This window comes from Neocloeon triangulifer, unplaced genomic scaffold (assembly GCF_031216515.1).
Source record: "Neocloeon triangulifer isolate White Clay Creek 2 clone unplaced genomic scaffold, ASM3121651v1 ptg000012l, whole genome shotgun sequence".
Lineage (NCBI taxonomy): Eukaryota > Metazoa > Arthropoda > Insecta > Ephemeroptera > Baetidae > Neocloeon > Neocloeon triangulifer.
In genome coordinates, this window is record NW_026775554.1 from 2,894,466 (window position 1) to 2,918,948 (window position 24,483).

The 24,483-nt window shown below is 38.5% G+C and overlaps 6 protein-coding genes across 15 annotated transcripts; 3 read left to right on the plus strand and 3 right to left on the minus strand.

Moving 5' to 3' along the window:
- Positions 1 to 284: 284 nt before the first annotated feature.
- On the minus strand, positions 285 to 8,385 carry LOC132197820 (phosphatidylinositol glycan anchor biosynthesis class U protein). Its single transcript, XM_059621389.1, has 8 exons — positions 8,317 to 8,385; positions 1,897 to 2,120; positions 1,637 to 1,836; positions 1,370 to 1,574; positions 1,087 to 1,321; positions 760 to 1,028; positions 560 to 702; positions 285 to 504 (listed from the first exon to the last, which is right to left on the minus strand). The coding sequence occupies exons 2-8, from the start codon at positions 2,030 to 2,032 to the stop codon at positions 394 to 396; spliced, it is 1,299 nt and encodes a 432-aa protein (XP_059477372.1). The 5' UTR covers positions 2,033 to 2,120; positions 8,317 to 8,385; the 3' UTR covers positions 285 to 393.
- Positions 8,386 to 8,446: 61 nt separating this feature from the next.
- LOC132197816 (kelch-like protein diablo) lies at positions 8,447 to 11,358 on the plus strand. The gene is made up of 7 exons (XM_059621378.1): positions 8,447 to 8,634; positions 8,718 to 9,464; positions 9,646 to 9,856; positions 9,912 to 10,095; positions 10,157 to 10,434; positions 10,486 to 10,891; positions 10,945 to 11,358. Exons 2-7 carry the CDS (start codon positions 8,790 to 8,792, stop codon positions 10,973 to 10,975), a joined length of 1,785 nt encoding a protein of 594 aa, XP_059477361.1. The 5' UTR covers positions 8,447 to 8,634; positions 8,718 to 8,789; the 3' UTR covers positions 10,976 to 11,358.
- On the minus strand, positions 11,279 to 13,012 carry LOC132197822 (reticulocalbin-2). Of its 2 annotated transcripts, none has more exons than XM_059621392.1 (6): positions 12,665 to 13,012; positions 12,460 to 12,607; positions 12,262 to 12,406; positions 12,005 to 12,203; positions 11,825 to 11,945; positions 11,279 to 11,769 (listed from the first exon to the last, which is right to left on the minus strand). In XM_059621392.1, exons 1-6 carry the CDS (start codon positions 12,846 to 12,848, stop codon positions 11,598 to 11,600), a joined length of 969 nt encoding a protein of 322 aa, XP_059477375.1. In that variant the 5' UTR covers positions 12,849 to 13,012; the 3' UTR covers positions 11,279 to 11,597. The 2 variants fall into 2 exon arrangements, with proteins under 2 accessions (XP_059477375.1, XP_059477374.1); XM_059621391.1 differs by having other exon boundaries at positions 11,825 to 11,948.
- Positions 13,013 to 13,031: 19 nt separating this feature from the next.
- LOC132197819 (zinc finger protein ZPR1) lies at positions 13,032 to 15,641 on the plus strand. 2 transcript variants are annotated; one of them, XM_059621387.1, is made up of 8 exons: positions 13,032 to 13,143; positions 13,292 to 13,443; positions 13,503 to 13,755; positions 13,818 to 13,969; positions 14,027 to 14,285; positions 14,344 to 14,504; positions 14,560 to 14,814; positions 14,878 to 15,641. In XM_059621387.1, exons 2-8 carry the CDS (start codon positions 13,336 to 13,338, stop codon positions 14,995 to 14,997), a joined length of 1,308 nt encoding a protein of 435 aa, XP_059477370.1. In that variant the 5' UTR covers positions 13,032 to 13,143; positions 13,292 to 13,335; the 3' UTR covers positions 14,998 to 15,641. The 2 variants fall into 2 exon arrangements, with proteins under 2 accessions (XP_059477370.1, XP_059477371.1); XM_059621388.1 differs by having other exon boundaries at positions 13,033 to 13,143; positions 13,336 to 13,443.
- LOC132197824 (dynein axonemal light chain 1-like) lies at positions 14,498 to 17,943 on the minus strand. 5 transcript variants are annotated; one of them, XM_059621399.1, is made up of 6 exons: positions 17,718 to 17,943; positions 15,911 to 15,955; positions 15,687 to 15,835; positions 15,495 to 15,606; positions 15,251 to 15,431; positions 14,498 to 15,196 (listed from the first exon to the last, which is right to left on the minus strand). In XM_059621399.1, exons 2-6 carry the CDS (start codon positions 15,911 to 15,913, stop codon positions 15,033 to 15,035), a joined length of 609 nt encoding a protein of 202 aa, XP_059477382.1. In that variant the 5' UTR covers positions 15,914 to 15,955; positions 17,718 to 17,943; the 3' UTR covers positions 14,498 to 15,032. The 5 variants fall into 5 exon arrangements, with proteins under 5 accessions (XP_059477382.1, XP_059477379.1, XP_059477378.1 ...); XM_059621396.1 differs by lacking the exon at positions 17,718 to 17,943 and adding an exon at positions 17,526 to 17,593 and having other exon boundaries at positions 14,499 to 15,196; positions 15,911 to 16,502; XM_059621395.1 differs by lacking the exon at positions 17,718 to 17,943 and adding an exon at positions 16,566 to 17,518 and having other exon boundaries at positions 14,499 to 15,196; positions 15,911 to 16,502.
- LOC132197815 (serine/threonine-protein phosphatase 2A 56 kDa regulatory subunit gamma isoform) lies at positions 16,013 to 24,435 on the plus strand. 4 transcript variants are annotated; one of them, XM_059621373.1, is made up of 12 exons: positions 16,013 to 16,112; positions 16,320 to 16,376; positions 20,480 to 20,696; positions 21,896 to 22,095; positions 22,152 to 22,285; positions 22,339 to 22,408; positions 22,468 to 22,872; positions 22,932 to 23,051; positions 23,108 to 23,235; positions 23,292 to 23,393; positions 23,445 to 23,628; positions 23,684 to 24,435. In XM_059621373.1, the coding sequence occupies exons 1-12, from the start codon at positions 16,086 to 16,088 to the stop codon at positions 23,828 to 23,830; spliced, it is 1,791 nt and encodes a 596-aa protein (XP_059477356.1). In that variant the 5' UTR covers positions 16,013 to 16,085; the 3' UTR covers positions 23,831 to 24,435. The 4 variants fall into 4 exon arrangements, with proteins under 4 accessions (XP_059477356.1, XP_059477357.1, XP_059477358.1 ...); XM_059621374.1 differs by lacking the exons at positions 16,013 to 16,112; positions 16,320 to 16,376 and adding an exon at positions 17,929 to 18,049; XM_059621375.1 differs by lacking the exons at positions 16,013 to 16,112; positions 16,320 to 16,376 and adding an exon at positions 20,312 to 20,413.
- The last annotated feature ends 48 nt before the right edge of the window (positions 24,436 to 24,483 follow it).

The following is a 24,483-nucleotide window of genomic DNA, read 5'->3' on the forward strand; positions in this document are numbered from 1 at the left end:
GCCATTTTAAATTTAGCAGTAAAATGTGTTTGTTAAGGTTAACTAAACTTTCCCATAAAAAAAAATAAAATACAAAACCTCAACATTTGTTCATGCTTTGTGCATAAGCTAGTTGTAATCCAAAGAAAAATATTTTTTACTTTCATGTGCATTGATGAAATTGCTATTTCTTCTACAATGAATTTGTTCTTCATCTTATGTCTGCTTCTGTTCATTATTCTGTTTTGATGTTCCTTTTCAATTGTCTTTTTAATTATTTTGTATAAGCTTGAGAACAATACAAATATTGATAACACAGAGGCGATTTTTTATTTTGAATGAAAAATTACAAATAATAAGTTCCTTTTGAATTATATTAATTCTTAATATTGGCAAACATGCTTCGACAATATTTCACTCAAGAACGAGCTTTGCAGGTTTTCCGTTCAGTTCTCTTTTGGTTCCATTGACTAGGGTGAACTCGCGTTTTATGTGCGCAAAGAGAATGTCTGTGATCAGGAAAATCTGGAGGAGAAGTCATGATCAATATTTTTTTTAAATTAAATAAAAATTTACATACTTGAGCTGTGGCAAAAGCAAGTGTTACGCCAAAGTAAAAGTTTGCATTGCCGGACCTCATGTAGATCCACAACTGCCACACAACAGGCCCTAGTCCACTGGAGAACAATATGAAGCAGCAAACGACAAAGCCTTGCTGCATGTCTGTGAGAAAAAATTAAATTTCATCAGTTTTTTTATATTGTAAAGGCACAAAATTACACGGCAAAAGGTGGAGCCAAATTGGAAGCATTCCAAAGTAAAATCCAAGGTCACTTATTGATGGGTAAGACCTGAACACGGTCGACAGGGCAGCCAAACTGAAAGCCAGCAACATGGGCTCCTTGCGCAGACGTAACGCAAGAGGAGCCAAGTACAAGAAGCAGTTGATTTGGAATGCGCAAACAAAGAGCGCCCTGAAGTGCTCAAACATTTCCGTGAAGAAATACCAGAAGAGTCCCACATTTGGTCGTAAATCTGGCACTAAAATTCTGCAAGAGACACAATTAAAATATGAAAAAAAAAAAAAACTCGAGAGAAAAATCTTACAAAAATTTGTAGGTAGACGTTAGGAATGCCCAGCTGTCTGTGTACAGCATTGACAGGTAAAACAAAGAGCCAAGGAACACCGCAAAGGATATGACCATTATTGACACAGTGGGCCACACCTTTTGCATCTTCTTCTGCTGAACAATGTACATGCACGCGGGTACAATAAAAACGACTGTGTAAAATGCTTGATAAGTAGCAACGGCCAGTGCAGCGCTGCACAAAAACAGCCAACCTAAAAATTTGAATATAAAAATAAGTTATTATATTAATAAATTGTTACCTTTGCACATAAACAATAATGTGAGAGCTACAAAAAAATTGTTGAATCCACTCGTCGTTCTCCCGACGCAGCTCAAGATTGTGTAAGGATTAAAGTTGTAGCAGAAAATTACATACAGTGGAATCCTTTTAACTTGATCTTCGGTCAATAGTATTCCGTGAGAGTCTTCTGCATACTTTTTCTTGTTTTCCTTCTCCTTTTCAAGCTGATAAAAATTATATATTGTTAAAAATAAGATTAAGGAGTAATTTTTAAAATTATTCTCACAGCTTGGCTAGAGTAGCTTTCGGCCACCATCTGCAGGCAGAAACAAGTAAGTGCGTCGACAAAGATGAAGAATAAATCAAGGAACGGTTGTTTGAGAGTCAATAGCCAGGAAAAGGCAAATAGGCCCAAGGGTGTTTCATGGAAAAGGTCTCCGTCGTAGGGTGAAATATCATTTTTCATCAAGTGAACTCCCTCAGTCACTGAAAATTCAATATTTAAATCAACCTGTTAATATTTTTCTTTCTAAAATGAATACATACCTCTTTTCCACGAATTTATAGGAGTTGAAATTTCCACTCTGTCTTCAATCATTTGCCGCAGACCCGAATAATTCATCAACCAGAAGCGGACGAATGCACCGCTCAGGTAAATAACGCCAATTTTGAGAGCACTCATTTTAGGTTAGTAAATTTCAGCCTCCCTTAAGAAAGAGCCATGAGCATGCACGGCCACATTAATCGGCAAATAATTCAATTGACTCCTGAAAAATTAACGACCGTGAAGTTGGCCACTTTTTTCAGCCACTCGCCAGAACTTGGCCACTTTTCCGAGCCACTCGTATTCCTTCGAAAGAACAATGTTGCCAACATAACACCGGCATAAGCATAGAGTCAAAACTAAAAACACGGGCTTAAGATTTGAAAACGATTTCATCCGTCAAAAAGGTAAACAAAGAATCAAATAATATACATTGAACGCATTGAAGTTTGGTTTTACTAATCTATAAAGTGAAACTCCTCAATGTTATATACATAAATTTATTATTTAATCCTTGCTGGTGCGACTACGAAGCTTTTAATTTTTTAAAAATTAATTTCTATGGTTGAATTTTGCTCACTTTTTGCAAAAAGGTGGCCCAAGTACTTTTCTACAAAGTGACAATAGCCTCATTGATGATCGCAGAACAGGAGCCGCCCCCGGGGGCAGCCACTTTTTTAAAACGACGATTTTCACTCAAAAAAATAGTTTTTTTTTAATTTAAATTATTTTCTATGGTTGAATTTTCCTGATTCTTTGCACAAAGGTGGCCCAAGTACTTTTCTACAAAGTGATAATAGCCTCATTGATGATCGCAGATCAGGAGCCGCCCCCGGGCGCAGCCACTTTTTTAAAACGACGATTTTCACTCAAAAAAATAGTTTTTTTTAAATTTAAATTATATTCTATGGTTGAATTTTTCTAAATTTTTGCACAAAGGTGGCCCAAGTACTTGTCTACAAAGTGGCTATAGCCTCATTGATGATCGCAGCTCAGGAGCCGCCCCCGAGGGCAGCCACTTTTTGAAAACGGCGACTTTCACTCAAAAAAATTGTTTTTTTTTTTAATTAAAATTAATTTCTATGGTTGAATTTTGCTGATTTTTTGCATAAAGGTGGCCCAAGTACTTGATTACAAAGGGACAATAGCCTCATTGATGATCGCAGATCAGGAGCCGCCCCCGGGGGCAGCCACTTTTTTAAAACGACGATTTTCAATAAAAAAAATAGTTTTTTTTAAAATTTAAATTATTATCTATGGTTGAATTTTTCTAAATTTTAGCACAAAGGTGGCCCAAGTACTTGTTTACAAAGTGGCAATAGCCTCATTGATGATCGCAGATCAGGAGCCGCCCCCGGGGGCAGCCACTTTTTTAAAACGACGATTTTCACTCAAAAAAATTGTTTTTTTTTTAATTAAAATTAATTTCTATGGTTGAATTTTGCTGATTTTTTGCACAAAGGTGGCCCAAGTACTTGATTACAAAGGGACAATAGCCTCATTGATGATCGCAGATCAGGAGCCGCCCCCGGGGGCAGCCACTTTTTTAAAACGACGATTTTCAATAAAAAAAATAGTTTTTTTTAAAATTTAAATTATTATCTATGGTTGAATTTTTCTAAATTTTAGCACAAAGGTGGCCCAAGTACTTGTTTACAAAGTGGCTATAGCCTCATTGATGATCGCAGCTCAGGAGCCGCCCCCGAGGGCAGCCACTTTTTGAAAACGGCGACTTTCACTTAAAAAATAGTTTTTTTAAATTTAAATTAATTTCTATGGTTGAATATTGCTGATTTTTTGCACAAAGGTGGCCCAAGAACTTGTTTACAAAGTGGCAATAGCCTCATTGATAATCGCAGTAAAATTTGAGATGATTTTTTACCAACTGGAAAAATAACAGAATTATTTGATTTAAAAATCATTAAAATTTTTTTGATACTCTCTATAAAAAATTTTTAAAATACAAAGTTAAATATCTTATTTTTTTTTAAATTTTTTTTTTCTATATGTAGCAGATTTTTAGATATAATTTTTGACAGATCTCTAACTTTAACAGTTTAAATAAAATTTTATAATTTTAAATCAATTTATTTATCAGGTTCATTCGACGTGATATTATCGTAAGTTTGCGCAAAAATTATAATTCAATCGTCGAAGCTTCAAGCGAACACAAAAATGTTTGCGCGACAGTTTCTTGTTCGCTCAGCGAATTTCGTTTGCCCGAATTTCAATCGTGTACTATATACCTATAAAGATTGCGCTAATTTTTTTTAGTTGTGGCGGCTTGCGGCTGGCTAATTAATCGGCTGGGCAATTTTTGCATGAATAAAAATTCAAAAAGGTGACGCAACAATTTTTATTAACAAAATTATAAATAAAAAAGGGTAAATATGGTAGCGAAATGATGCTATTATTTTTCGCTTGCATTAAAAAATATTAAGTAACTGAAGAAAAATTAAATATTTTAACAATATTTCATTTTTCTTCATTTGGTTTTCAGCTTCTCCTCATTGAGTTGGCTCGGCTCGACCGGTTCGAAAATTTGAAAACATGGGTGAAGGCCGCAAAATGCCGGCTTGCTCAGAACCTCTATATTGAAACTAAAATATTTCTTATATATAAGTTATAAAAGTTCGCAAGTATTGTCAAATTTTGACACACAAAATACATTCGGAATATAAAAAATTAAAAAAAAAACTTTCATGCTTCCATAATATACATACCCTGAAAAGGGAACATCGAGATGTGAAATTGAGATTGTTCTCTGTCATAGAGTCACGGAATGACAATAAATGCCGAATGACGAATGAGGAAGCCCGAACCAAAATTTTCGAGGAGGGCATCCAATGTTCAAGTGGAGTAGGAATGTGGTGAGGCTAAAATCTCCTCTTATAGGTATTGCGATATGCTGACAAGTACACGAAAATGGGAAGGGAAGGGGAGTCTAGAAGAGCGACAAGATTCACTTGCATTTCCTATCCTGCATAAAATTATGCAACATGATTCAACATGAAAACACAATTTGGCTCACGCTCATCGCTCATTTCAATTCTAACTAAAAAATTCATATTCGATGAAATAAGTAAAAAAAGAAAACCACGATATTAAAAAAAATATTCTGGTTACCATTCTCTATAACCCTTTGTTATGCCAAAAAAAAAATATTATACTTTTATCTCTTGAAATAAAAGTCAACCGACAGCAAACCTGAGACATAAATTGCGGAGTGGGGTTGATCAAAAGTAGCGCGTCGCGTCAGGCACGAGATGAAAATTTTGGTAGGGGCAATGAATGTTATATATAAATGCCCGCGCTCTTTAGTTATCTACCTAAGTTAACTAAATACTTAACTAATCATATCCATCCCCCCTATTTACTATAATTTACTTTAATAATACTTTATTACTTATAATACTTTAACAAATTAATTCAAAACGAATATTATAGACTGAGCGGGAGGTAATTAAATTTGAGTATCAGGGGCCAAATTAAATTTATATATTCGATTTGTAATCTCAAACAAAGGTTTTGGAATTTTTTTGCACTTGAAAAGTGCATTTCCAGCGCAAATTGTGTGACTTTATTGCTGGCACTCACTTATATATATTATATTTGTAAATAATAACAAAAAAAAAGTTTATCATTTTTATCTTTCATGCCATTTTATGAGGTAATTCAGTTTTTTTACTTTATCCTGTAAAACAATTGGGCAATTTTTTACATGACGAAAATGGAAACGGGAAAATTGCGCGCATGAGCAACGAAATGGTTTTTCTATAAAAAAAGATAATAATTATAATTCCAATGTCTTTGCTTCCTCTCCATCAACCATAACTTTTTATGCTCAACAACTGTTGCAAACTGAGTGGTAAATTTTGAAGAAAAGCGCACCTCTTTTTTTTCAAAGTACAGGCTTCCTCTGTGCAAACCATCAGGAATCTCTTTTGGAAAGCACATTGAAAAAAGAACAAGAGCTGCATTGCTGGCCACTTATAATATAAGAGAACTAAAACAATTATCCGTTGCAACAGCACACAAGCTATTTGATCTAAAAAAATTCCCAATTGCGTCCTACGGCATTGAAGAAATATGGCCTTTCCTAACAAAGACTGATTTTGAAAATCTTGAAAAAGTCAAAACAAGATATTTAAAAAGAGTTTTAGGACTGTCCAAGTTTATTAGATCTAGATTTGTGTATGAATTAGTTGACACTGATCTCTTTGTATCGGACATACAGGTAAAATAATTATCTAACTGAAACTGAAGCATTCCAGAAATTTTGTGTGTCTAAGTATTTAAACAAACTTGATATATATGATGAGTTCTACGAGACAGAAACTTTGAAGAATAAAAATTGACAATGTGCAATGTCAAGTGTTTACGAGATTTGCCTGTCACGGTACCACTATTTATTTTGTATTTTGTAAGGATAACAATTTCCATTCTCAAGCGACAATAGATTGTGAATGCAAGCACTGCGGTAATAAATGCTCACAATATCATATTCTTGAATGTTATGAACGAAAACTAAGCCTAAGAGAGGCTGCAAAAATCAGAATTAAATAACTTTGTACTTTGTTATAATTATCGAAACAAGCTTAATTGTAAAACTAACTTTAGGAAGACAAATTAGACAACCGTTGTACACCTAGTTGTGTTCAAAAAATACTCTATCTAAAAAATATTTTTTTGTAAGTGAAAATCATCATTTTCAAAAAGTGGCTGCCCCCAGGGGCGGCTCCTGAGCTGCGATCATCAATGAGGCTATTGTCACTTTGTAGAAAAGTACTTGGGCCACCTTTGTGCAAAAATTTAGAAAAATTCAACCATAGAATATAATTTAAATTTAAAAAAAAACTATTTTTTTGAGTGAAAATCGTCGTTTTAAAAAAGTGGCTGCCCCCGGGGGCGGCTCCTGTTCTGCGATCATCAATGAGGCTATTGTCACTTTGTAGACAAGTACTTGGGCCACCTTTGTGCAAAGAATCAGGAAAATTCAACCATAGAAAATAATTTAAATTAAAAAAAACTATTTTTTTGAGTGAAAATCGTCGTTTTAAAAAAGTGGCTGCCCCCGGGGGCGGCTCCTGATCTGCGATCATTAATGAGGCTATTGTCACTTTGTAGACAAGTACTTGGGCCACCTTTGTGCAAAAATTTAGAAAAATTCAACCATAGAATATAATTTAAATTTAAAAAAAAAACTATTTTTTTGAGTGAAAATCGTCGTTTTAAAAAAGTGGCTGCCCCCGGGGGCGGCTCCTGATCTGCGATCATTAATGAGGCTATTGTCACTTTGTAGACAAGTACTTGGGCCACCTTTGTGCAAAAATTTAGAAAACTTCAACCATAGAATATAATTTAAATTTAAAAAAAAACTATTTTTTTGAGTGAAAATCGTCGTTTTAAAAAAGTAGCTGCCCCCGGGGGCGGCTCCTGATCTGCGATCATCAATGAGGCTATTGTCACTTTGTAGAAAAGTACTTGGGCCACCTTTGTGCAAAAATTTAGAAAAATTCAACCATAGAATATAATTTAAATTTAAAAAAAAAACTATTTATTTGAGTGAAAATCGTCGTTTTAAAAAAGTGGCTGCGCCCGGGGGCGGCTCCTGATCTGCGATCATCAATGAGGCTATTATCACTTTGTAGAAAAGTACTTGGGCCACCTTTGTGCAAAGAATCAGGAAAATTCAACCATAGAAAATAATTTAAATTAAAAAAAACTATTTTTTTGAGTGAAAATCGTCGTTTTAAAAAAGTGGCTGCCCCCGGGGGCGGCTCCTGTTCTGCGATCATCAATGAGGCTATTGTCACTTTGTAGACAAGTACTTGGGCCACCTTTGTGCAAAGAATCAGGAAAATTCAACCATAGAAAATAATTTAAATTAAAAAAAACTATTTTTTTGAGTGAAAATCGTCGTTTTAAAAAAGTGGCTGCCCCCGGGGGCGGCTCCTGTTCTGCGATCATCAATGAGGCTATTGTCACTTTGTAGACAAGTACTTGGGCCACCTTTGTGCAAAAATTTAGAAAAATTCAACCATAGAATATAATTTAAATTTAAAAAAAACTATTTTTTTGAGTGAAAATCGTCGTTTTAAAAAAGTGGCTGCCCCCGGGGGCGGCTCCTGATCTGCGATCATCAATGAGGCTATTATCACTTTGTAGAAAAGTACTTGGGCCACCTTTGTGCAAAAATTTAGAAAAATTCAACTATGGAAAATAATTATTTAAATTAAAACAAACTATTTTTTTGAGTGGAAATCGTCGTTTTAAATCTTAAGCCCGTGTTTTTAGTTTTGACTCTATGCTTATGCCGGTGTTATGTTGGCAACATTGTTCTTTCGAAGGAATACGAGTGGCTCGGAAAAGTGGCCAAGTTCAGGCGAGTGGCTGAAAAAAGTGGCCAACTTCACGGTCGTAAAAATTAGAATGTAAACAAACAACAAACAGCCGGCTTGTCAAATCTGCGATTCTGCGATTCCCCTGCTCTTCTCTTCCGTACGCACTTCCCCCACTCCTGTAATTTCACTCTCCCCTGAATGGTTCCAGCAGGGCGTCTGAAAAATCGACATGGAGGAGAGAGGACACCCCTAATCAGTGACGTCACGAAAATGTTATTCAGCTGATGGTGTAAATAGAAACTTTCAACTCGGCACCAGGGAGAACAGAGAGCAACAGCCCAGTTTCGCAAACCCACGGTGATCATTCCCCTCGCAGAGGCAAATTCAGCCGTAAAGGTAAATTCAATTATTCAAGCAAGAAATTCCTGCAGTGAAATATTTTATTGCTGGCGAGTTCTGACCCTAAATTTGTGTTGCAGATTGACTCTGTTTGGGGGTGGGTGCTGCCCCCGTTGCGGCTGCAGGGGTCATTCGGCCAAGGGGCGCAAGCCATGGGCGACCTAATGTTGGGCGAGCGGCCGCCGTCGCCAGCCCGTCTCGCCCACACGTCGGACAAGCATCCTCGGGCGGTGCTGACGGAGCTGAACGTGTTGCGTCGCCACCGCGAGTTGTGCGACGTCGTCCTCAACGTGGGCAACCGCAAAATCTTTGCGCACAGGGTCATCCTGAGTGCGTGCAGCCCTTACTTCAGGGCCATGTTCACCAACGAGCTTGCCGAGTCGAGGCAGACCGAGATCGTCATTCGGGACATTGACGAGAACGCCATGGAGCTGCTGATCGACTTTTGCTACACGGCGCACATCCAAGTGGAGGAAAACAACGTGCAGACCCTGCTGCCGGCCGCCTGTCTGCTGCAGCTGGCCGAGATTCAGGACATCTGCTGCGAATTCCTCAAGAGGCAGCTCGACCCGTCAAACTGCCTCGGCATACGGGCCTTCGCCGACACCCATTCCTGCAGGGAACTGCTCCGAATTGCAGACAAATTCACTCAGCACAACTTCACTGAGGTCATGGAGAGTGAAGAGTTTTTGCTGCTGCCCGTTTCGCAGTTGGTCGACATAATTTCCAGTGACGAGCTCAATGTGCGCACAGAGGAGCAGGTCTTCAGCGCAGTGATGGCTTGGCTTAAATTCAACGTTGCTGAGAGAAGGCAGCACTTGCCTCAAGTACGAATAGTTTTTATTTTGGTTTTTCTAATAATTTTTAAGAACCTCTATTGCATAATTTGTGTGTTCCTCAAATTTTATTAGTAAATAACACACATGGTTAAAGCTTATGACTTTTTATGTATAACATTAGAAATTTGTTGACTGACGCTTTATTTTTAATTCTATTTCACTTTTTCAGGTACTTCAACATGTACGGCTCCCCCTTCTAAGTCCAAAATTCCTGGTTGGAACTGTTGGTTCTGATTTGCTTGTCCGCTCAGACGAAGCATGTCGTGATCTCGTAGATGAGGCAAAAAATTACCTCCTACTGCCCCAAGAGCGACCTTTAATGCAAGGTCCTCGAACTCGGCCTAGGAAGCCCACTCGCAGGGGAGAGGTTTTATTTGCTGGTAATTTTTTTATTCTAAAAAATTCCAAAGAAATTTAAACATGATTTTTTTTTAGTCGGTGGCTGGTGTAGTGGCGATGCAATTGCATCGGTAGAACGATTTGACCCCCAGAGTGGAGAGTGGAAAATGGTGGCACCAATGAGTAAGAGACGTTGCGGAGTTGGTGTCGCCGTCCTCAATGACCTTCTCTACTCGGTTGGAGGTCACGACGGGCAGTCATACTTAAATTCAATTGAACGGTAATTCATCTTCATTTGCTGTGTCCGTCGTTTCAATTAAAAGAGTTATAAATAATTTCAGATATGACCCCCAAACAAATCAATGGTCTTGCGACGTGGCTCCTACCACGTCATGCAGAACCAGCGTGGGAGTAGCTGTTCTTGAAGGCTTTTTGTATGCGGTGGGAGGGCAAGATGGAGTCCAGTGTCTGAATCACGTGGAACGATATGACCCTAAGGAAAACAAGTGGAGCAAAGTGGCGCCCATGACGACCAGGCGCCTGGGAGTTGCTGTGGCTGTGCTCGGAGGATACTTGTATGCTATTGGAGGGTCTGATGGACAGTGCCCTTTGAACACTGGTAAGTGTTAATCCAATCATATTTGAAATTTGTGTAAAACCAATCTTTTAGTTGAGAGGTATGACCCGAGACAAAACAAATGGACTGCCGTGTCTCCAATGTCGACCAGGAGGAAGCACCTTGGTTGCGCCGTTTTCAATAATTTAATCTACGCTGTTGGTGGAAGGGACGACTGCATGGAGTTGTCAAGTGCTGAGCGCTACAACCCACACACCAACACCTGGAGTCCTATCGTGGCCATGACCTCTCGGCGCTCTGGAGTTGGCCTAGCAGTTGTCAACGGCCAGCTGTACGCAGTTGGTGGCTTTGATGGTACGGCCTACCTGAAGACCATCGAAGTCTATGATCAGGAGCAAAACCAGTGGCGACTTTGCGGAGCCATGAATTACAGGAGACTGGGTGGTGGAGTCGGAGTCATGAGGGCGCCACAAACAACTGAACAGATCCCTTTTTTCTGGTGAGTGACTTGGATGAAATTTTTGATAAGCCCTTCAAAAATTTTGTTTTCAGTGAGGCCAGAAGAGGAGCCGGGAACAGTTGATCACAAGTGCCGAAAGTCGTCCCACCTCTAATAACAGCTTTGCCCGATGTTCAAAGGAGGAATCCTTTTCTGGCCTGGTGCTGTCTGGCGTAATCTCCGATTCCTAATGTAAATATTACATCATGTGTTTGGGCAAGACTCTCTATCATTTTAAAAGTGTTATTCACTAAAATCCGTTGATATTCTATCAATGTTTGACTGTTCGATAAGATAGGTCAGGAATACTATTGTAGGTGCTTTACTTTTTTCTATGGCATGTTTTACTCTAATCAACTGAAGCTTCTCCTTTGTCGATGCAAAAAAACCAAGTCTTCTGCGCATTTTAATTTTTATTTAGCTCAATAATAATCACTGCACTCAAACTTCGCACTGATAGTCCAGAATTTCATTCTTAATTATATATTATCCACTTATCCAGTCCATTGCTTTAAGGAAATTAATTTCATAAAAAGTTTGTAACTCAAATATGATTAAAAATTACCCCTGAGCGGGCAAGAGAATTATCAACTTAAAATGATATTATACGATTTATGATTGTATTGTTGTTTAATATAATCTTAAATAAATTAAATACTATTTAAATAATGACTTAAACATGAATAAATGGCAGCTTTGATCTGTTTCACAATTCATCAGGAAACGTGTGCACTTTATGCAGATGATCTCCATAGTCAGTTGCTTCGGATCCCACAAACACATCGTGGTGTTCAATTATTTCGTCAAAACTCAAGTAATCGTCGTGGTCATCGTCAGCTGAAGCAAACAAATGCACTACTTCCTCCTCAGCAATTTCACTATAAATATCAGGGTCGATTTGTTTGAAATGCAGAAGAAAGTAAAAATACTCACTCATCACTGGGAACAACCCAAGAAAGAAGTTCCGCCTTATCCAATCTTCCGTCTTTGTTTTTGTCAAACTCCGAGTCAAACTTTTCTTTCTCAGAAAGTAGCCATTCTTTGTCATGACTTCCTGCTACATTACATATTAAAATTACAAGAACTATAATAATCAATTCACATAGTTAATACCTTTCTCCCCCACAAATTCTTGAAAAGTAACAAAGCCGTCCTTATCAGTGTCCTTGTCCTCCAATGTGTGGTTCAGTATGATGTCATGCATTTCCGGGTGTTCTTCAGGACTGCTAAACAATGGAAATTCGTTTTTGTCCAGGTAGCCGTCTTTGTTCTTGTCAGCAGTATCAAACAACTCTTTGTCGTCTTTGAGCATCTAGACCAAATATGTAGATAATTGTTGTAACTTCTTGGTTTTATTTTTAGGAGATAACCTTGACATTTGGTTCATGCTGCTTCAGGTCATCTACAATAGTTCCGCCATAAGTATCTTCCAAATGCTCTTCCCAAGACACCTTTCCGTCTTTGTTTTCATCAATGTCTTCAAACCTTTCTTGTGCTTCTTCCTCTGAAAGCATTCTAGTTTTTACATAATATACGCGGCCAAAAATTTTGGATGAATCAATTCTTACCTGAATGATCTTAATATCCAAGAGTGCAGTTCTTTTCTTTCAATTTGCCCGTCTTTGTTCCTGTCCATTTTAACCAGGAGCATTTTGAGCCTCCGTTTAGCTTCTTCAGGAGGTAGACTGTCAAACTCCTCTGCTGTTTTGACGCTTCCTAAAAAAAGAGTTTTAACTCGTAACCATTTAATTACATATTTAGTATGATCATTACCCAAGATTGCCTCGTGATCGAATTCTCCGTGGTGACTTCCAGCATCGTCAAAGTGGCCAGTGTCTCTGGGACTGTATGCTCCATCCTCTTCTCTTTCGCCTCTTGAATGGTGTCCGTGGTGGTGCACAGAGTGGGCAACGCACAAATTAAAAATTATTGAAAAAATAAAAATTTGGCTGTTCATTTTCGAGGCCTTTGAAGGCGTGAGAAGACCTCTCGTCTACGTTGAATATAACACAAATGAAATATGAAATTCCTTAATCCTTTCTTGGATCCAACAATTCCAGCAAATCCAAAAGGTAAACAAACTAGAGGACAAATTTATTCCTCCCACCGAGTCCCACCTACCTATTACGCCCCCTTTTTAAGTCACGCCCCCCAACGTGGATGTCGTGTTTTGGAGAGACACGGAGCATAGAACGCCGGTCTAGAAATTTATCTACATAATTATTTATTTGCTGAAAACCATAGTTAACCAGGTAAATTAGAACAATCGTATTATTATCTCCTTGAGAAAATTTGTTATTGAGATAATAATGAAATGTAAAATGATCTGCAACTTCGTTGGTGTTGCTTCAAGAGCCATGCCATGATTGTGTAATTTCGTAATTTTTTGCTCCCAACCAGGTTTCTTTTGAGGTTTCTACACTAAATTTAAAATATTATTGAAGATGACTGAAGCAGATGTCGATAAAACTGAAGTCCTCTTCAGGACGTTAAATGCAGACGATCCTGAAGCAACCGAGATTGAAAGTCTGTGCATGGAGTGCGGCGAAAACGTATGATTTAATTTTTTTATCTGATATGCCTCATTTTTTCATTCGATTTTTATGTTTAGGGGATGACAAGACTCCTTTTGACAAAGATTCCATTTTACAAAGAGGTGGTTATCATGTCTTTTGCATGCGACTTCTGCGGCTTCAGAAACAATGAGCTCCAATCTGGGGGGAAAATTGAAGAACAGGGCGTAGAAATCACTTTGATTTGTGACAGTCCTAAAGACCTCAATCGTCAGGTGGTCAAGTCGGATTACACATCAATAAAAATAGCTGAGCTTGAATTTGAAATTCCGGCTCAAAGCCAAAAAGGAGGTGTGAATTTCTATAATTTTTTATTTACATTTTTGTCATTTTTAATAATGTAATTTTGACAGAGGTTACCACTGTCGAGGGTATTCTGGACAGGAGCGTCCAAGGTCTTGAACAAGACCAACCCCTGCGGCGTATACAAGATCCAGAGGGGGCAAAACAGATTGAGGAATTTGTTGAAAAATTCAAGTCATTGAGGGGCCAAAAGTTCACAATGGTAAATTATAAAATTAATATATTTAATGTAAAAATTTAAAAATAATTGTTTTTAAAGATTTTTGAGGACATCAGTGGAAACTGCTTCGTTGAAAATCCAAATGCGCCGGCAACAGATCCTGGTACTACCCACAAGTATTTTACTCGTACCACTGAGCAAGACGCAATTCTGGGCATTTACATGGAGGAAACCACTCCTGCAATGTCCGACAAAGATCCATCGGATGTGCTCTTAGAACTTCAGAGTGAGGTACTGCAATTTGGAACCAACTGTCCCGAGTGCAATGTTCCGTGCATTACCAATATGAAACTCACCAGTAAAACCTTTTTTAAAAAGTTTGATGGTAAGGAAAATGAATATTTTGAAATTTTCAGACATTCCGCATTTCAAGGAGGTGGTCATCATGGCCACAAACTGTGATGCATGTGGTCACAGAACTAATGAGGTCAAGTCGGGAGGTGGAATCGAACCAACTGGAATCAGGATTGAGATTTCTATCAAGGAACTAATGGATTTGAAAAGAGACGTACTCAAGGTTTGTGCTTCAATTTCCATTGCAATTATTTATTTAATTATATCATTATCAACAGAGTGACACTTGTGATATGCAAGTGCCTGAATTGGATTTGGAGGTGGGTCCACATGCACTCGGAGGTCGATTTTCTACCGTCGAGGGTCTCCTTGTAGCCATGAAAGAGCAACTATTGGCCCACTGGGGTGACAGTGCAACCGAGTCCACCTCCGTCAAGTATCAAGATTTTCTGGATAAAATGGATCAAGCCTTGGAGGCCAAGTTGCCAATTACTCTGATTCTTGACGACCCGGCTGGCAATTCTTACATTCAGGTAAATAGTTTGCGCTACATTTTTTAATTATCAAATTCATTTTAAAATCATATTTTTCTACAGAGTTTACAAGATTCGGTTGAGGAAAATGTGAAGGTTACACGTTATGAACGTTCTCACGAGCAAAACGAGGATTTAGGCTTAAATCATATCAAAACTGAAGATTACCATGAAGAGAATTAGTTTGCAGACATCTTTCATTTTGGGAAATTGCTTAATTAATTAATTGTCTGTTGTGGTGCTGGGGGCGCTGCTACTGCCTGTTCATCATTTCCTTCCTCTCGTATAACTGTTTCGCCATCCAACTTCTTCAGATTTGGCAACCTCCTGGCCGCCTCAGTGCGCCAAGTTCCCTCTTCACAACTTTCTTGCAAAGGGTTCCCTGATTGATTAAAAATTTAGACGAGAAAAATACTATTGAGAATTATGTTCTTACCAACAAATGAAAGCTCCTCCAGCGTGAGCAACTCGGATAGTTTTGCGTATTCGACCCACTCTCGAATTAGATTGTTCGACATGTACAAGACCCTCAGGTTTTTAAGCACATTTATCCCCTTGACCTTCTCAAGTAAATTGTAGGAAATCCACAATTCCTCCAATGAATCAGCAACACCCTCCTTTCATGTTCAAATTTATATTTTGTGAAAACTTTCCTGCAATAAAATTAAAGTAAAACTTGCCAATCCAGCTAATGATTTAATGTAATTTCGCCCGAGAGACAATATTTTCAGATTTCTCAGCGAGTTTAGCCCAGATATTTTTTCTATCATATTTGTTGACAGCGAAAGTTTCCTGCCAAATTTAATAAAATTATAATTTTTTCATAATATTATAAGAGTGTTTAAAATTTGATCCTTAATTGATTCACATACTTGCAGTGAACTAGAGTGGCAAGCGTGTTGTCCATCTTTTCGATGGGTGGCCATTGAAACGAGAGTGAAACTTCTTCCGCCTCTGAGGCCGTGGCATTGTTTTTGTCCTCCCATTTTTTTATAGCTTCTTTAATTGAGGTTGCTTTGGTCTGAAAATTAAATTAAAAATTTAAAAAGAGATCGGCAAAAAAAAATTAATTAAAATTCTTCTTCGGACAATTTACCATTTTTCCTTCGCGGGGTTTAATTTCAAGTTGCCATGCCAACGACTGAAACAAATGACACGCGGCTCATCACGTGACCTGCGTCGACCAATCCCGTCAGCGTCTCGACTACAATATACATGTTTATTCAAGTACACAACGTCGTATTTTCGTTTATCGTGTCTTGCGTCGGGCTATGCCGAATAAAATGAAGAAAGACAAAGTGAGTATTCGACATAAGCACGTCCGAGCATTCGGAAAGCGCGACGGAGAGCGCATTCGAGTCGATTTTCATGGCGATTCGAACCGAACGCCTGCCGTTTGCGCTTTATTTACATTCTTGGACACGGTGTTGGTGCTCTCGGTGCCAGAAAATCCATACGTCAATAATATGGATCAGTTGTTTTACTTGACTGATTTTCGTTTGCAGGACTCGAAGACCGCTGGCAACGAAGGATCTGGAGACAATGGTGGCAGTGGAGACGAGGTGAGCTTGGCATTTGACGAATTCGGCCGCAAATCGGGCTTGTCCAGACGTGTGCCCCGCGGCGACGACAAGTCTTGACGATCTGCATGTTGTTGACTATGGGCGCGTTTCAGATAACGCTGCGCCCTGCAAAAAGCAAAACACCTTTTTTCTTGTTAACTCTACGTATTATTTAATTTTAAGACCCACATTTGAATGGGGAGCGAAGCAAGACGATTTTTCATTTTTAGTTCGGAATTACGTAAATTGTCAGACAAAGCATTTGATTATCTAATACGATCATATTATAAAACGTTTTTCACAGCCTAGATTACGTTTCAATTTATATATCCCGATATTTCCGCGGAGTCAAGTGACACAGGCTGTGATGCTGGTGCTCTGTGATGTGCTGGGGTCTGGCGGCGCCGCTTTGATTTTTTAATGTGCTAACAAAAGAGTGACAGAGTCAATAAACACCATCTCGCTCTCTCGCAAACACCCAGCCAGAGAGCACTGTCATTTGAAAGAGAACTCAGCCTCCCGACTGAATCAGTGAAAACTATTTTATTGTTTTTTAAAAATTGGCTGGTTGCATAGGTGAAAGAAAGGAGGAGGCACATTTGTGACAAAACATTTCCTATTTAATCTAAAATTTGGAATTTCTTTGTTGAGATTTACAATTAATTTGTTATAAACAGTGGAATCCACAGTAATATTGCATTAGGAAACTTGTGCTAATGCTGAAAAAATGGCAATATAAATCATGAAATTTATCGGAGCAATTGAGAAAAGTTTCAAGCGTAATCCATTTAAATTTCGACTATTTGTTAATTTTATTTCTCTCAATCGTTAATCAGTCTGGAATATATTGGGAAAGTTTTGATCTCAATTTAGAAAATTTAGTTTTTTCTAATATCTTGGAAATCTAATAGATCTTTTATTTAATTTTGAACTATATTATTATGCCATTGGAAAATAATTTAAATTAAAAACTAAAAAGTCTTATACAATTTATACCAGCAGAAGTAACAAAGACTTTTAAACTAAATTAAACGAAATTTAATGATAAAAATAAAACTGAAGTAGCCAAAACTAGAATAATTTTTTTAAGTAACGACAAGTGTAGCCACCTGGTGAGGCGAGCCAATTAATTTACATTCACACCACTACCTGTCTAGTAAGAAACGTAAGAAAAACCACCAGGAAAAATGAAAAGTGGTCTTGACTGCTGCCACAGCTCGACGCAATTGCACAAAGTTTTCGCGCGTGTGACTCGCTCAGAAGAGCAGGTATTGCATGGTAATACGATCAAGAGCGAGAACATATCATTGCAAAATTGCGCCCGCCGATGGTCATACTCACCGCGCCGAGAGGGGATCATTACATAAAAACAACACGCATTCATTTTTTTCGCACGTAGAAAAAATCGGCGACCGATCGATGCATTGATTGGGCGCTCGCGTAATAGTGGTGGCTGCAACAAGCAAGGGCTTCTTTTCGCACCGCATTCTTGGAGGGTTTCCCTTTTGTTTGGCGATGCGCCGCCGCCGCCGCCTTTCGCGCGGGGCAAATGAAACGAAGCAGCGGCAGCAGCCACTTTCCGAGTCGCGCTGATTAATTAATTGGCCAATTAGTCAGTCGGCCGAGTCATGCCTAAGATCGCTGATGTCTTCAGGAGGCACAAGAATGTGTTGGTATGTAGCCACCGTCGTCACTCGGCGCCTTCTCCGCGAATCTAACGTTTGACGCGCGGACGTGCCAAACTCCGATTTAGATTTTCTTGCAATCCATTGTTTATTTGCGAACGGTTTCTTCCTATCTGCACTGATTTTAATTAATCAATTAATTATTATTTTTATAAATATCTTGTAAATTAAGTTTAATAAAAATTTTTTAGAATATTTTACAAATATTTTTGTTCGGTTTTCAGGAAAAAATTCTTTATTTATATTTAATTTACATTAATCAACATTTAATTTTTTGCTTTTATGTAAATATTATACAAAATTTATGTCTTTGTTAAAAATTCAGCTCTTTTTTGACACCAACAGTTTTTTCTTAGTTAAAATTTTCAACTGCTTTCTTTTTACATTTTTTAAGCTATTTTACTGACAAAACACAAGTGTATTTTAATCTTCCTGCAGCTCAAGACAGGAGTATAAAAGGTTGTGAGGGTGTCTTAAGTGGAAATCGATGACAGAATTGATAAGTGTCAAATCATCAAAAGTGGATTTCGGTGCATATCGAGCGCGCAATTATTTATTTATTGTTCATTATGACGGCGGCGTGTGAGTAAATTGAGTGCATTTGACCTCTTATACTTTATTGTGTGTTGGCCATTCTTGGAGGACAATGGAATTTATTATGCTCGATAGTAACGTTCGTTGTGCATGCCAATCAAGCAGGCAGAAGCGCCTTTTTATCACGCTGGCCAATCGAAAAAGGCGAACGCGACTTGCTTTTGATCGCTGGCCTAGACACCACAGTGTGCACCTCAAAGCAGTGAACCCACCAGCCCAGTTTTTTTACAGTCATGTCTGAAATTAGTGGAAATACTTGGCTACGAAACGAGAATTTGAAATTCAGCTGCAATTTAAAAAAAATATATCATTGGAGCAAGATCAAAAATTTTACTTTGAGAAATTCATTGGAAAAGAGCGTAATAATTAGGAAGAAACTGTTATATGCTCAGGTAAAGGTTTTTTATAACAACTCTAAGACTACAGATTAAATTATTGGAGAAAATTTCCCCCTTTCTAAATTTGTTTTTCTCATTTTAATTTTATTGGTTGTTTAAGTAAAAAGCGTAAAAAGCATATTTAGCAAAATTTTGTTTCTGAAAATTTGCATAAAAATAAATTAGTACGTTCCTGTAAATAATAAATGCATAATTTTACACAGTTGATGTAAATAAAAAAAGTTTACATTTGGCAAAAAAAAAGGTTTTTTTCCAAAATAAAAATTGAATTTTTCGCAAAATCTCCTCACGAAATCAACTCATCAATTCTCTTTTAAGTTAGGATCAAATAACTCCGCGAAATCAACCCTTAGTCGTTCTATTGAAGCAGTAAGTTGTGATTTGCCACGCCAAAGGGGCGCAAACCCTCGTCCGTATTTGGCGTGCCGTCGTTTTTCTTCCTGTCGATCGCGTCAATCCGGCAGAACTTTCCGTTCATTTAGTTCCGCGTTTGCATAATACGTAAGTAAAATTGGTTGGTGTTCAATAACAAGCGAATTGACCTTGGAGTCAATAAGGGTCAGGTCAAGCTTGCACGACCATGCAAAGTGGCCCTTGCGGCTCGGGAGCGACGCGAGTGGCGCCTCGGATGGTCTGCCAGCGCACTCCTTAGATGGGCGTGTCCTGTGTGGTGACCAGGCAAGGCCCTTTGGTGCTCATCATATCGATAATCGCGTATCGCACACCTAGAAGGCTAATTTTCCAACCGGAAGAGAAGTTTAAAAAATCATTTTCAATTATAATTTATTATAAAATTCCGACGCTGAAGATTATAAAGTCTACAAAAAAATTGCACAGAAATAATGTATAATCTTTTTTTAGAACAAAATTTGAAGCCTGAAAAAATTGTGGGAAAATAATATTAAGGTACTCTTTATTAAATTTATTGATATCATTAATATTCATATTAAATAAAATCGTGGCTATAATTTGAAGAAATTAAAGTTAATTTAATTTTAAATTCAATTGAAAGTTAATTAAAAGAAAATATTAAAAAATTTAACGAGTCATATTTTATTTTAAGAATAGGAAATTTTAAAAATTATTAGTCAGAAAGCTGATTTGTTTTTAAATATTAATTACAGATTTTTTTTATTTACATAAACTACTTTAACAATAAAAAGATGTACTTAGGAAATTTAAATAATTATTGAATAATTTGATATTTTTATTTTGGTTAAATATTGGAATTGGGGCGGCGCCTGTTCGATGGGCGCGCTCCAGCGGGTGTGCGAATCGATCGGTCCGATACGCGCGCGACGGCCTGTTTGGGCTCCAGTGGAGCGATGGCCCTTCTCGCAGCAGATCAATGGACGCGAATGTCAGTGCGAGCCGCGCTGCAAATGCCCGACCGCCTTTCTCACCGGCCTTTTTTGCGTGTCCACAGGTGACCAAGCCCTCGGGGCCGCCGAGCGTGCCGCCCCCGGCGCCGCCTGCGCCCGGCGCGGCGCCCAGCAACGCCCCACCGCCGCCCCCGGCCCAGATCAACAAACTCAAGCTGGCTGGACCACCGCACAACCTCAAGAACAAGGACAAGAGGCAGAGCTCGTCGCGCTTCAACATCAGCAAAAACCGTGAACTGCAAAAACTTCCCTCCCTGAAAGGTGAGAGAGTCGGATTGGGCAACAACACCCCCGTGATAACCAAGACTGCCCCCGGGGGCACTGATAAGGCCTTCATTTGTTTTGACTTTTATTTTTGAGCTTCTATTTTCTCCACTCTGATAACAATTCTGTTCAGCCAAGAAAGAATCGCTCTATGATATGGAAATCAGTATTATGGTTTTGCGTAAATTCTTAAATTTTAATGTTTTTTACCAGTAAAATATTAATTTTTAACAATTTTATTAAATTAATAATTTAAAGTTAAAAAAAATTAATTTTTTTCCACCATCTTTCAATAAGTTCTAGCACATATATATTTTTTTGTCATAATTTATAATTCAAACTTCAAACCATTTTTTATGTTAATTTTTTTTACTCTATGTATTTCTGTAAAAAAATTAATTTCAGTAAGGAACTATTGACTTCAACATTTTGCGCCTAGAAACATAAATTTTGCTAGAAGTTTACTTGTTAACAAAGGATTATCTGTGACTAGAAGTAGAGGCTTTCAACTCGCCTGATTATTGAATGTATGTGTGTGTAAAATCATGTCAGCCAGGCAGGGGCGAGCGACGTCAGCGTCGACTAGTGCTTTATCGGACTCGGCTCGCACATCATCGCACGCTCTATCCTGCGCGCCGAGCCGATTGTTTTTAAACAGCCATCCATTTCAATTAAAGCGCATTAGATATTTTGCCCGCGCACGCTTTGCGTCTTATTCATTAATTATTAGAAAGCGGCGGTGGCGATTTCATGTGCCTTGTCGGTCTCTGTATGCGCTGAGGACGCTTGCCCGATGCAGCTGCAAACTCTTGGTTGGTGCCACTTTTCTTGATTGCGACCCGTAATTTCATTAGTTGAGAGTTGCATTCTGATCATTTACCCCATTATCGTTGACCTTGCATTATCTCTACATGCCCGTTTTCTTAATTTACTTTTTCCCCTTAATTAATTGTCAACCCATGTTAATTAAAATCAGGCTATTTATAATTAATACTGATGAGCAAATGAATATCTAAATTAATTTTAAAACCTTTTCCGATTTAAATATAAGATTCTTTGTGAAACAAAACCAGTTTTTTACTTTACATTTATTTAACTGCACCGGCTCTGTGACCTTGAATGGCACGCGCGCTTATGGGTAGAAAGTTGGTTGTCAGTGCGAATTCACATACTGATCGAAAAATCAAATTCCGCAGAGGCCAGCACCGCTGACAAGGAGCAGTTGTTCATTGAGAAGCTGCGCCAGTGTTGCACTCTCTTTGACTTTGTCACCGACCCTCTGTCTGACCTAAAATGGAAGGAGGTGAAAAGGGCGGCCCTCCACGAGATGGTGGAGCACGTCACCTCTCAGAAGGGAGTCATCACCGAGTCAGTCTACCCAGAGGCTGTTGCCATGGTAATTTGTTCCTTGAAGATATTACTAGCAATTTTGGCTGACACTATTTTTTTTAGTTCGCAGTTAACTTGTTCAGGACTCTGCCCCCGTCAAGTAACCCTAATGGTGCCGAGTTTGACCCTGAGGAGGACGAACCCACCTTGGAGGCCGCTTGGCCCCATTTGCAGCTAGTCTATGAGTTCTTCCTCAGGTATCATTTTGTCCTAATTCAGGAAAAATGAAATTTACCCTTTTTGTCTTCAGATTTCTGGAATCTCCAGATTTTCAGCCATCCGTAGCTAAAAGACACATCGACCAGAAATTTGTCATGCAGGTCAGAAGGAATTTCAAGCAAATAAATAAAAGGAAACTAATCTCAATATAAAATTACAGCTGTTGGACCTTTTTGACTCTGAAGATCCTCGTGAGCGAGACTTCTTGAAAACAACCCTGCACAGGATTTACGGCAAATTCCTCGGTCTGCGCGCATACATCCGCAAGCAAATCAACAACATTTTCTACAAGTTTATTTACGAGACAGAACACCACAACGGAATCGCCGAGTTGCTAGAAATCTTGGGCAGTATCATCAACGGCTTTGCCCTGCCTCTGAAAGAGGAGCACAAAGTGTTTCTGCTCAAGGTGCTTTTGCCCCTGCATAAAGTCAAGTCCCTGTCCGTATACCACCCCCAACTGGCCTATTGTATAGTTCAGTTCCTTGAGAAGGACCCAAGTCTCACAGAGCCCGTCATCATGTCCCTTCTCAAGTTTTGGCCTAAGACGCACTCTCCTAAAGAGGTGAGTTGTCAAGTGACAAGGTGATATTCTGACCCTTGCATTAATCTCAATTTGCTCAGGTCATGTTCTTGAATGAGCTTGAGGAGATATTAGATGTCATTGAACCCGCTGAGTTCCAAAAAGTGATGGTCCATCTGTTCCGACAACTTGCTAAATGTGTTTCAAGCCCTCACTTCCAGGTATGAAAACTAAAACTTTCTCTATTGGATTAGTAAATGTTTTTATTGCATTTCAGGTGGCAGAGAGGGCACTGTATTATTGGAACAATGAGTACATAATGTCTTTAATAAGTGACAATGCACCAACGATTTTGCCAATCATGTTCCCGTCACTGTACAGAAATTCTAAATCTCATTGGAACAAGTAAGCTTCGAATATAAATTAATACAGTTTGCATTAATTTTTAAATCTCATTTCAGGACTATCCACGGTCTGATTTACAATGCGCTCAAGCTTTTCATGGAAATGAATCAGAAGCTGTTTGATGAATGCACACAAAACTATAAGCAGGAGAAAGCAAAGTAGGATTGTAATTTTATCCCTCGATTACTTTTCTCAATAAAAACTCGCAGGAGAGAAAAAGAAAGAGCAAAGGAAAGGGAGGAGGCATGGATTCGGGTGCATCAGTTGGCAAAACAGAATTTCCCTGAGTTGCCCATGGCTGAACTCGGCACCTTTGACTTTGAACCTGCCACGGGAGATATTCCAGACATGGACGATATCAACTATGACAAATTCGAAATGGAGTCCAGAGAGGTGAGTGTCGATGAAATAAAATATAAAAACTGTAATAAACACTGTTGATAATCAGGTTCGCCCTACTGTACGCAACAAAGAGAAGCCACTGCTCAGGAGGAAGTCTGAGTTGCCTCATGACACTTACACCATCAAAGCCTTGATCGACCACCAGCGCGCAGATGAATACCTGACTACACCACCGGACGTCAACAAGTGCTAGGCCAGCCAGCTTTGTATGTATTGTGATTACAAGACATTCCACCTCTCAGCAAAGTTAAGCGAAGATGTTAAAACAAGAGAAGAAAAAGAAGCGCATCAAGTCTTAGGAGCAAATGTGTGTGGTGCCTGATGCTGAGCTGTTTTTTTGGATCTGGGACGTTGATTGATTGATAATAGTCGACACTGCATTCTATTCTACATTTCTTTACTGCGGGTCACAGTGATTCCCTTTTATGAAAATGTTCGTTTATGGTGCTTTCGAAGTGATTATAGTATACATCAAATGAAAATAGTTACAAATTGGATGGATCTAAAGTATTAGGTACCTAAACGCACTTACTTGTTTGTTAGTCAATGGAAATTAATTGTTGTGAATCAAAACGTTATTAGCAGCTGGATGCCTTGAGAGAGAAAAAATTGCAAATTTGTCGTTTAGAATGATGGCCCGTCATCAAGAAGTTATTTTATCTTAATTTCAGCAGTAGGATATGTACCATAATAGTGTCAGTATTGTTTAAAGAACTATTTCATCTGCTGTTAAACATAATAGGAGTTATAAAGATGGAAAGTGACGAACATTAAAAGATATAAATATTGTACCAAGCACATTTTGCATCTTATTTTTCTACTAAAGCAAAAATTCAAGATGAAATA

What these genes read in the sequence shown, in the direction of transcription:
- LOC132197815 (XM_059621373.1), top strand. Translation starts at nt 16,086, where the DNA reads ATGCCGAATAAAATGAAGAAAGACAAA. An exon ending in ACCCAGAGGCTGTTGCCATG is followed by an intron (nt 22,096 to 22,151) that starts GTAATTTGTTCC and finishes TATTTTTTTTAG; the next exon opens with TTCGCAGTTAACTTGTTCAG. An exon ending in TATAAGCAGGAGAAAGCAAA is followed by an intron (nt 23,394 to 23,444) that starts GTAGGATTGTAA and finishes AAAAACTCGCAG; the next exon opens with GAGAGAAAAAGAAAGAGCAA.
- LOC132197824 (XM_059621399.1), bottom strand. An exon ending in GCCACTCTAGTTCACTGCAA is followed by an intron (nt 15,607 to 15,686) that starts GTATGTGAATCA and finishes TAAATTTGGCAG; the next exon opens with GAAACTTTCGCTGTCAACAA. An exon ending in TTAAATCATTAGCTGGATTG is followed by an intron (nt 15,432 to 15,494) that starts GCAAGTTTTACT and finishes TGAACATGAAAG; the next exon opens with GAGGGTGTTGCTGATTCATT.
- LOC132197820 (XM_059621389.1), bottom strand. Translation starts at nt 2,032, where the DNA reads ATGAGTGCTCTCAAAATTGGCGTTATTTACCTGAGCGGTGCATTCGTC. An exon ending in ACGTCTACCTACAAATTTTT is followed by an intron (nt 1,029 to 1,086) that starts GTAAGATTTTTC and finishes TGTCTCTTGCAG; the next exon opens with AATTTTAGTGCCAGATTTAC. An exon ending in TTGGCTCCACCTTTTGCCGT is followed by an intron (nt 703 to 759) that starts GTAATTTTGTGC and finishes TTTTTCTCACAG; the next exon opens with ACATGCAGCAAGGCTTTGTC.
- LOC132197816 (XM_059621378.1), top strand. Translation starts at nt 8,790, where the DNA reads ATGGGCGACCTAATGTTGGGCGAGCGGCCGCCGTCGCCAGCCCGTCTC. An exon ending in GGGAGAGGTTTTATTTGCTG is followed by an intron (nt 9,857 to 9,911) that starts GTAATTTTTTTA and finishes ATTTTTTTTTAG; the next exon opens with TCGGTGGCTGGTGTAGTGGC. An exon ending in ACAGTGCCCTTTGAACACTG is followed by an intron (nt 10,435 to 10,485) that starts GTAAGTGTTAAT and finishes CCAATCTTTTAG; the next exon opens with TTGAGAGGTATGACCCGAGA.
- LOC132197819 (XM_059621387.1), top strand. Translation starts at nt 13,336, where the DNA reads ATGACTGAAGCAGATGTCGATAAAACTGAAGTCCTCTTCAGGACGTTA. An exon ending in GGCTCAAAGCCAAAAAGGAG is followed by an intron (nt 13,756 to 13,817) that starts GTGTGAATTTCT and finishes TAATTTTGACAG; the next exon opens with AGGTTACCACTGTCGAGGGT. An exon ending in CTGGCAATTCTTACATTCAG is followed by an intron (nt 14,815 to 14,877) that starts GTAAATAGTTTG and finishes ATTTTTCTACAG; the next exon opens with AGTTTACAAGATTCGGTTGA.
- LOC132197822 (XM_059621391.1), bottom strand. Translation starts at nt 12,848, where the DNA reads ATGAACAGCCAAATTTTTATTTTTTCAATAATTTTTAATTTGTGCGTT. An exon ending in AGAATTTGTGGGGGAGAAAG is followed by an intron (nt 11,949 to 12,004) that starts GTATTAACTATG and finishes TATGTAATGTAG; the next exon opens with CAGGAAGTCATGACAAAGAA. An exon ending in TGGGTTGTTCCCAGTGATGA is followed by an intron (nt 11,770 to 11,824) that starts GTGAGTATTTTT and finishes TGATATTTATAG; the next exon opens with TGAAATTGCTGAGGAGGAAG.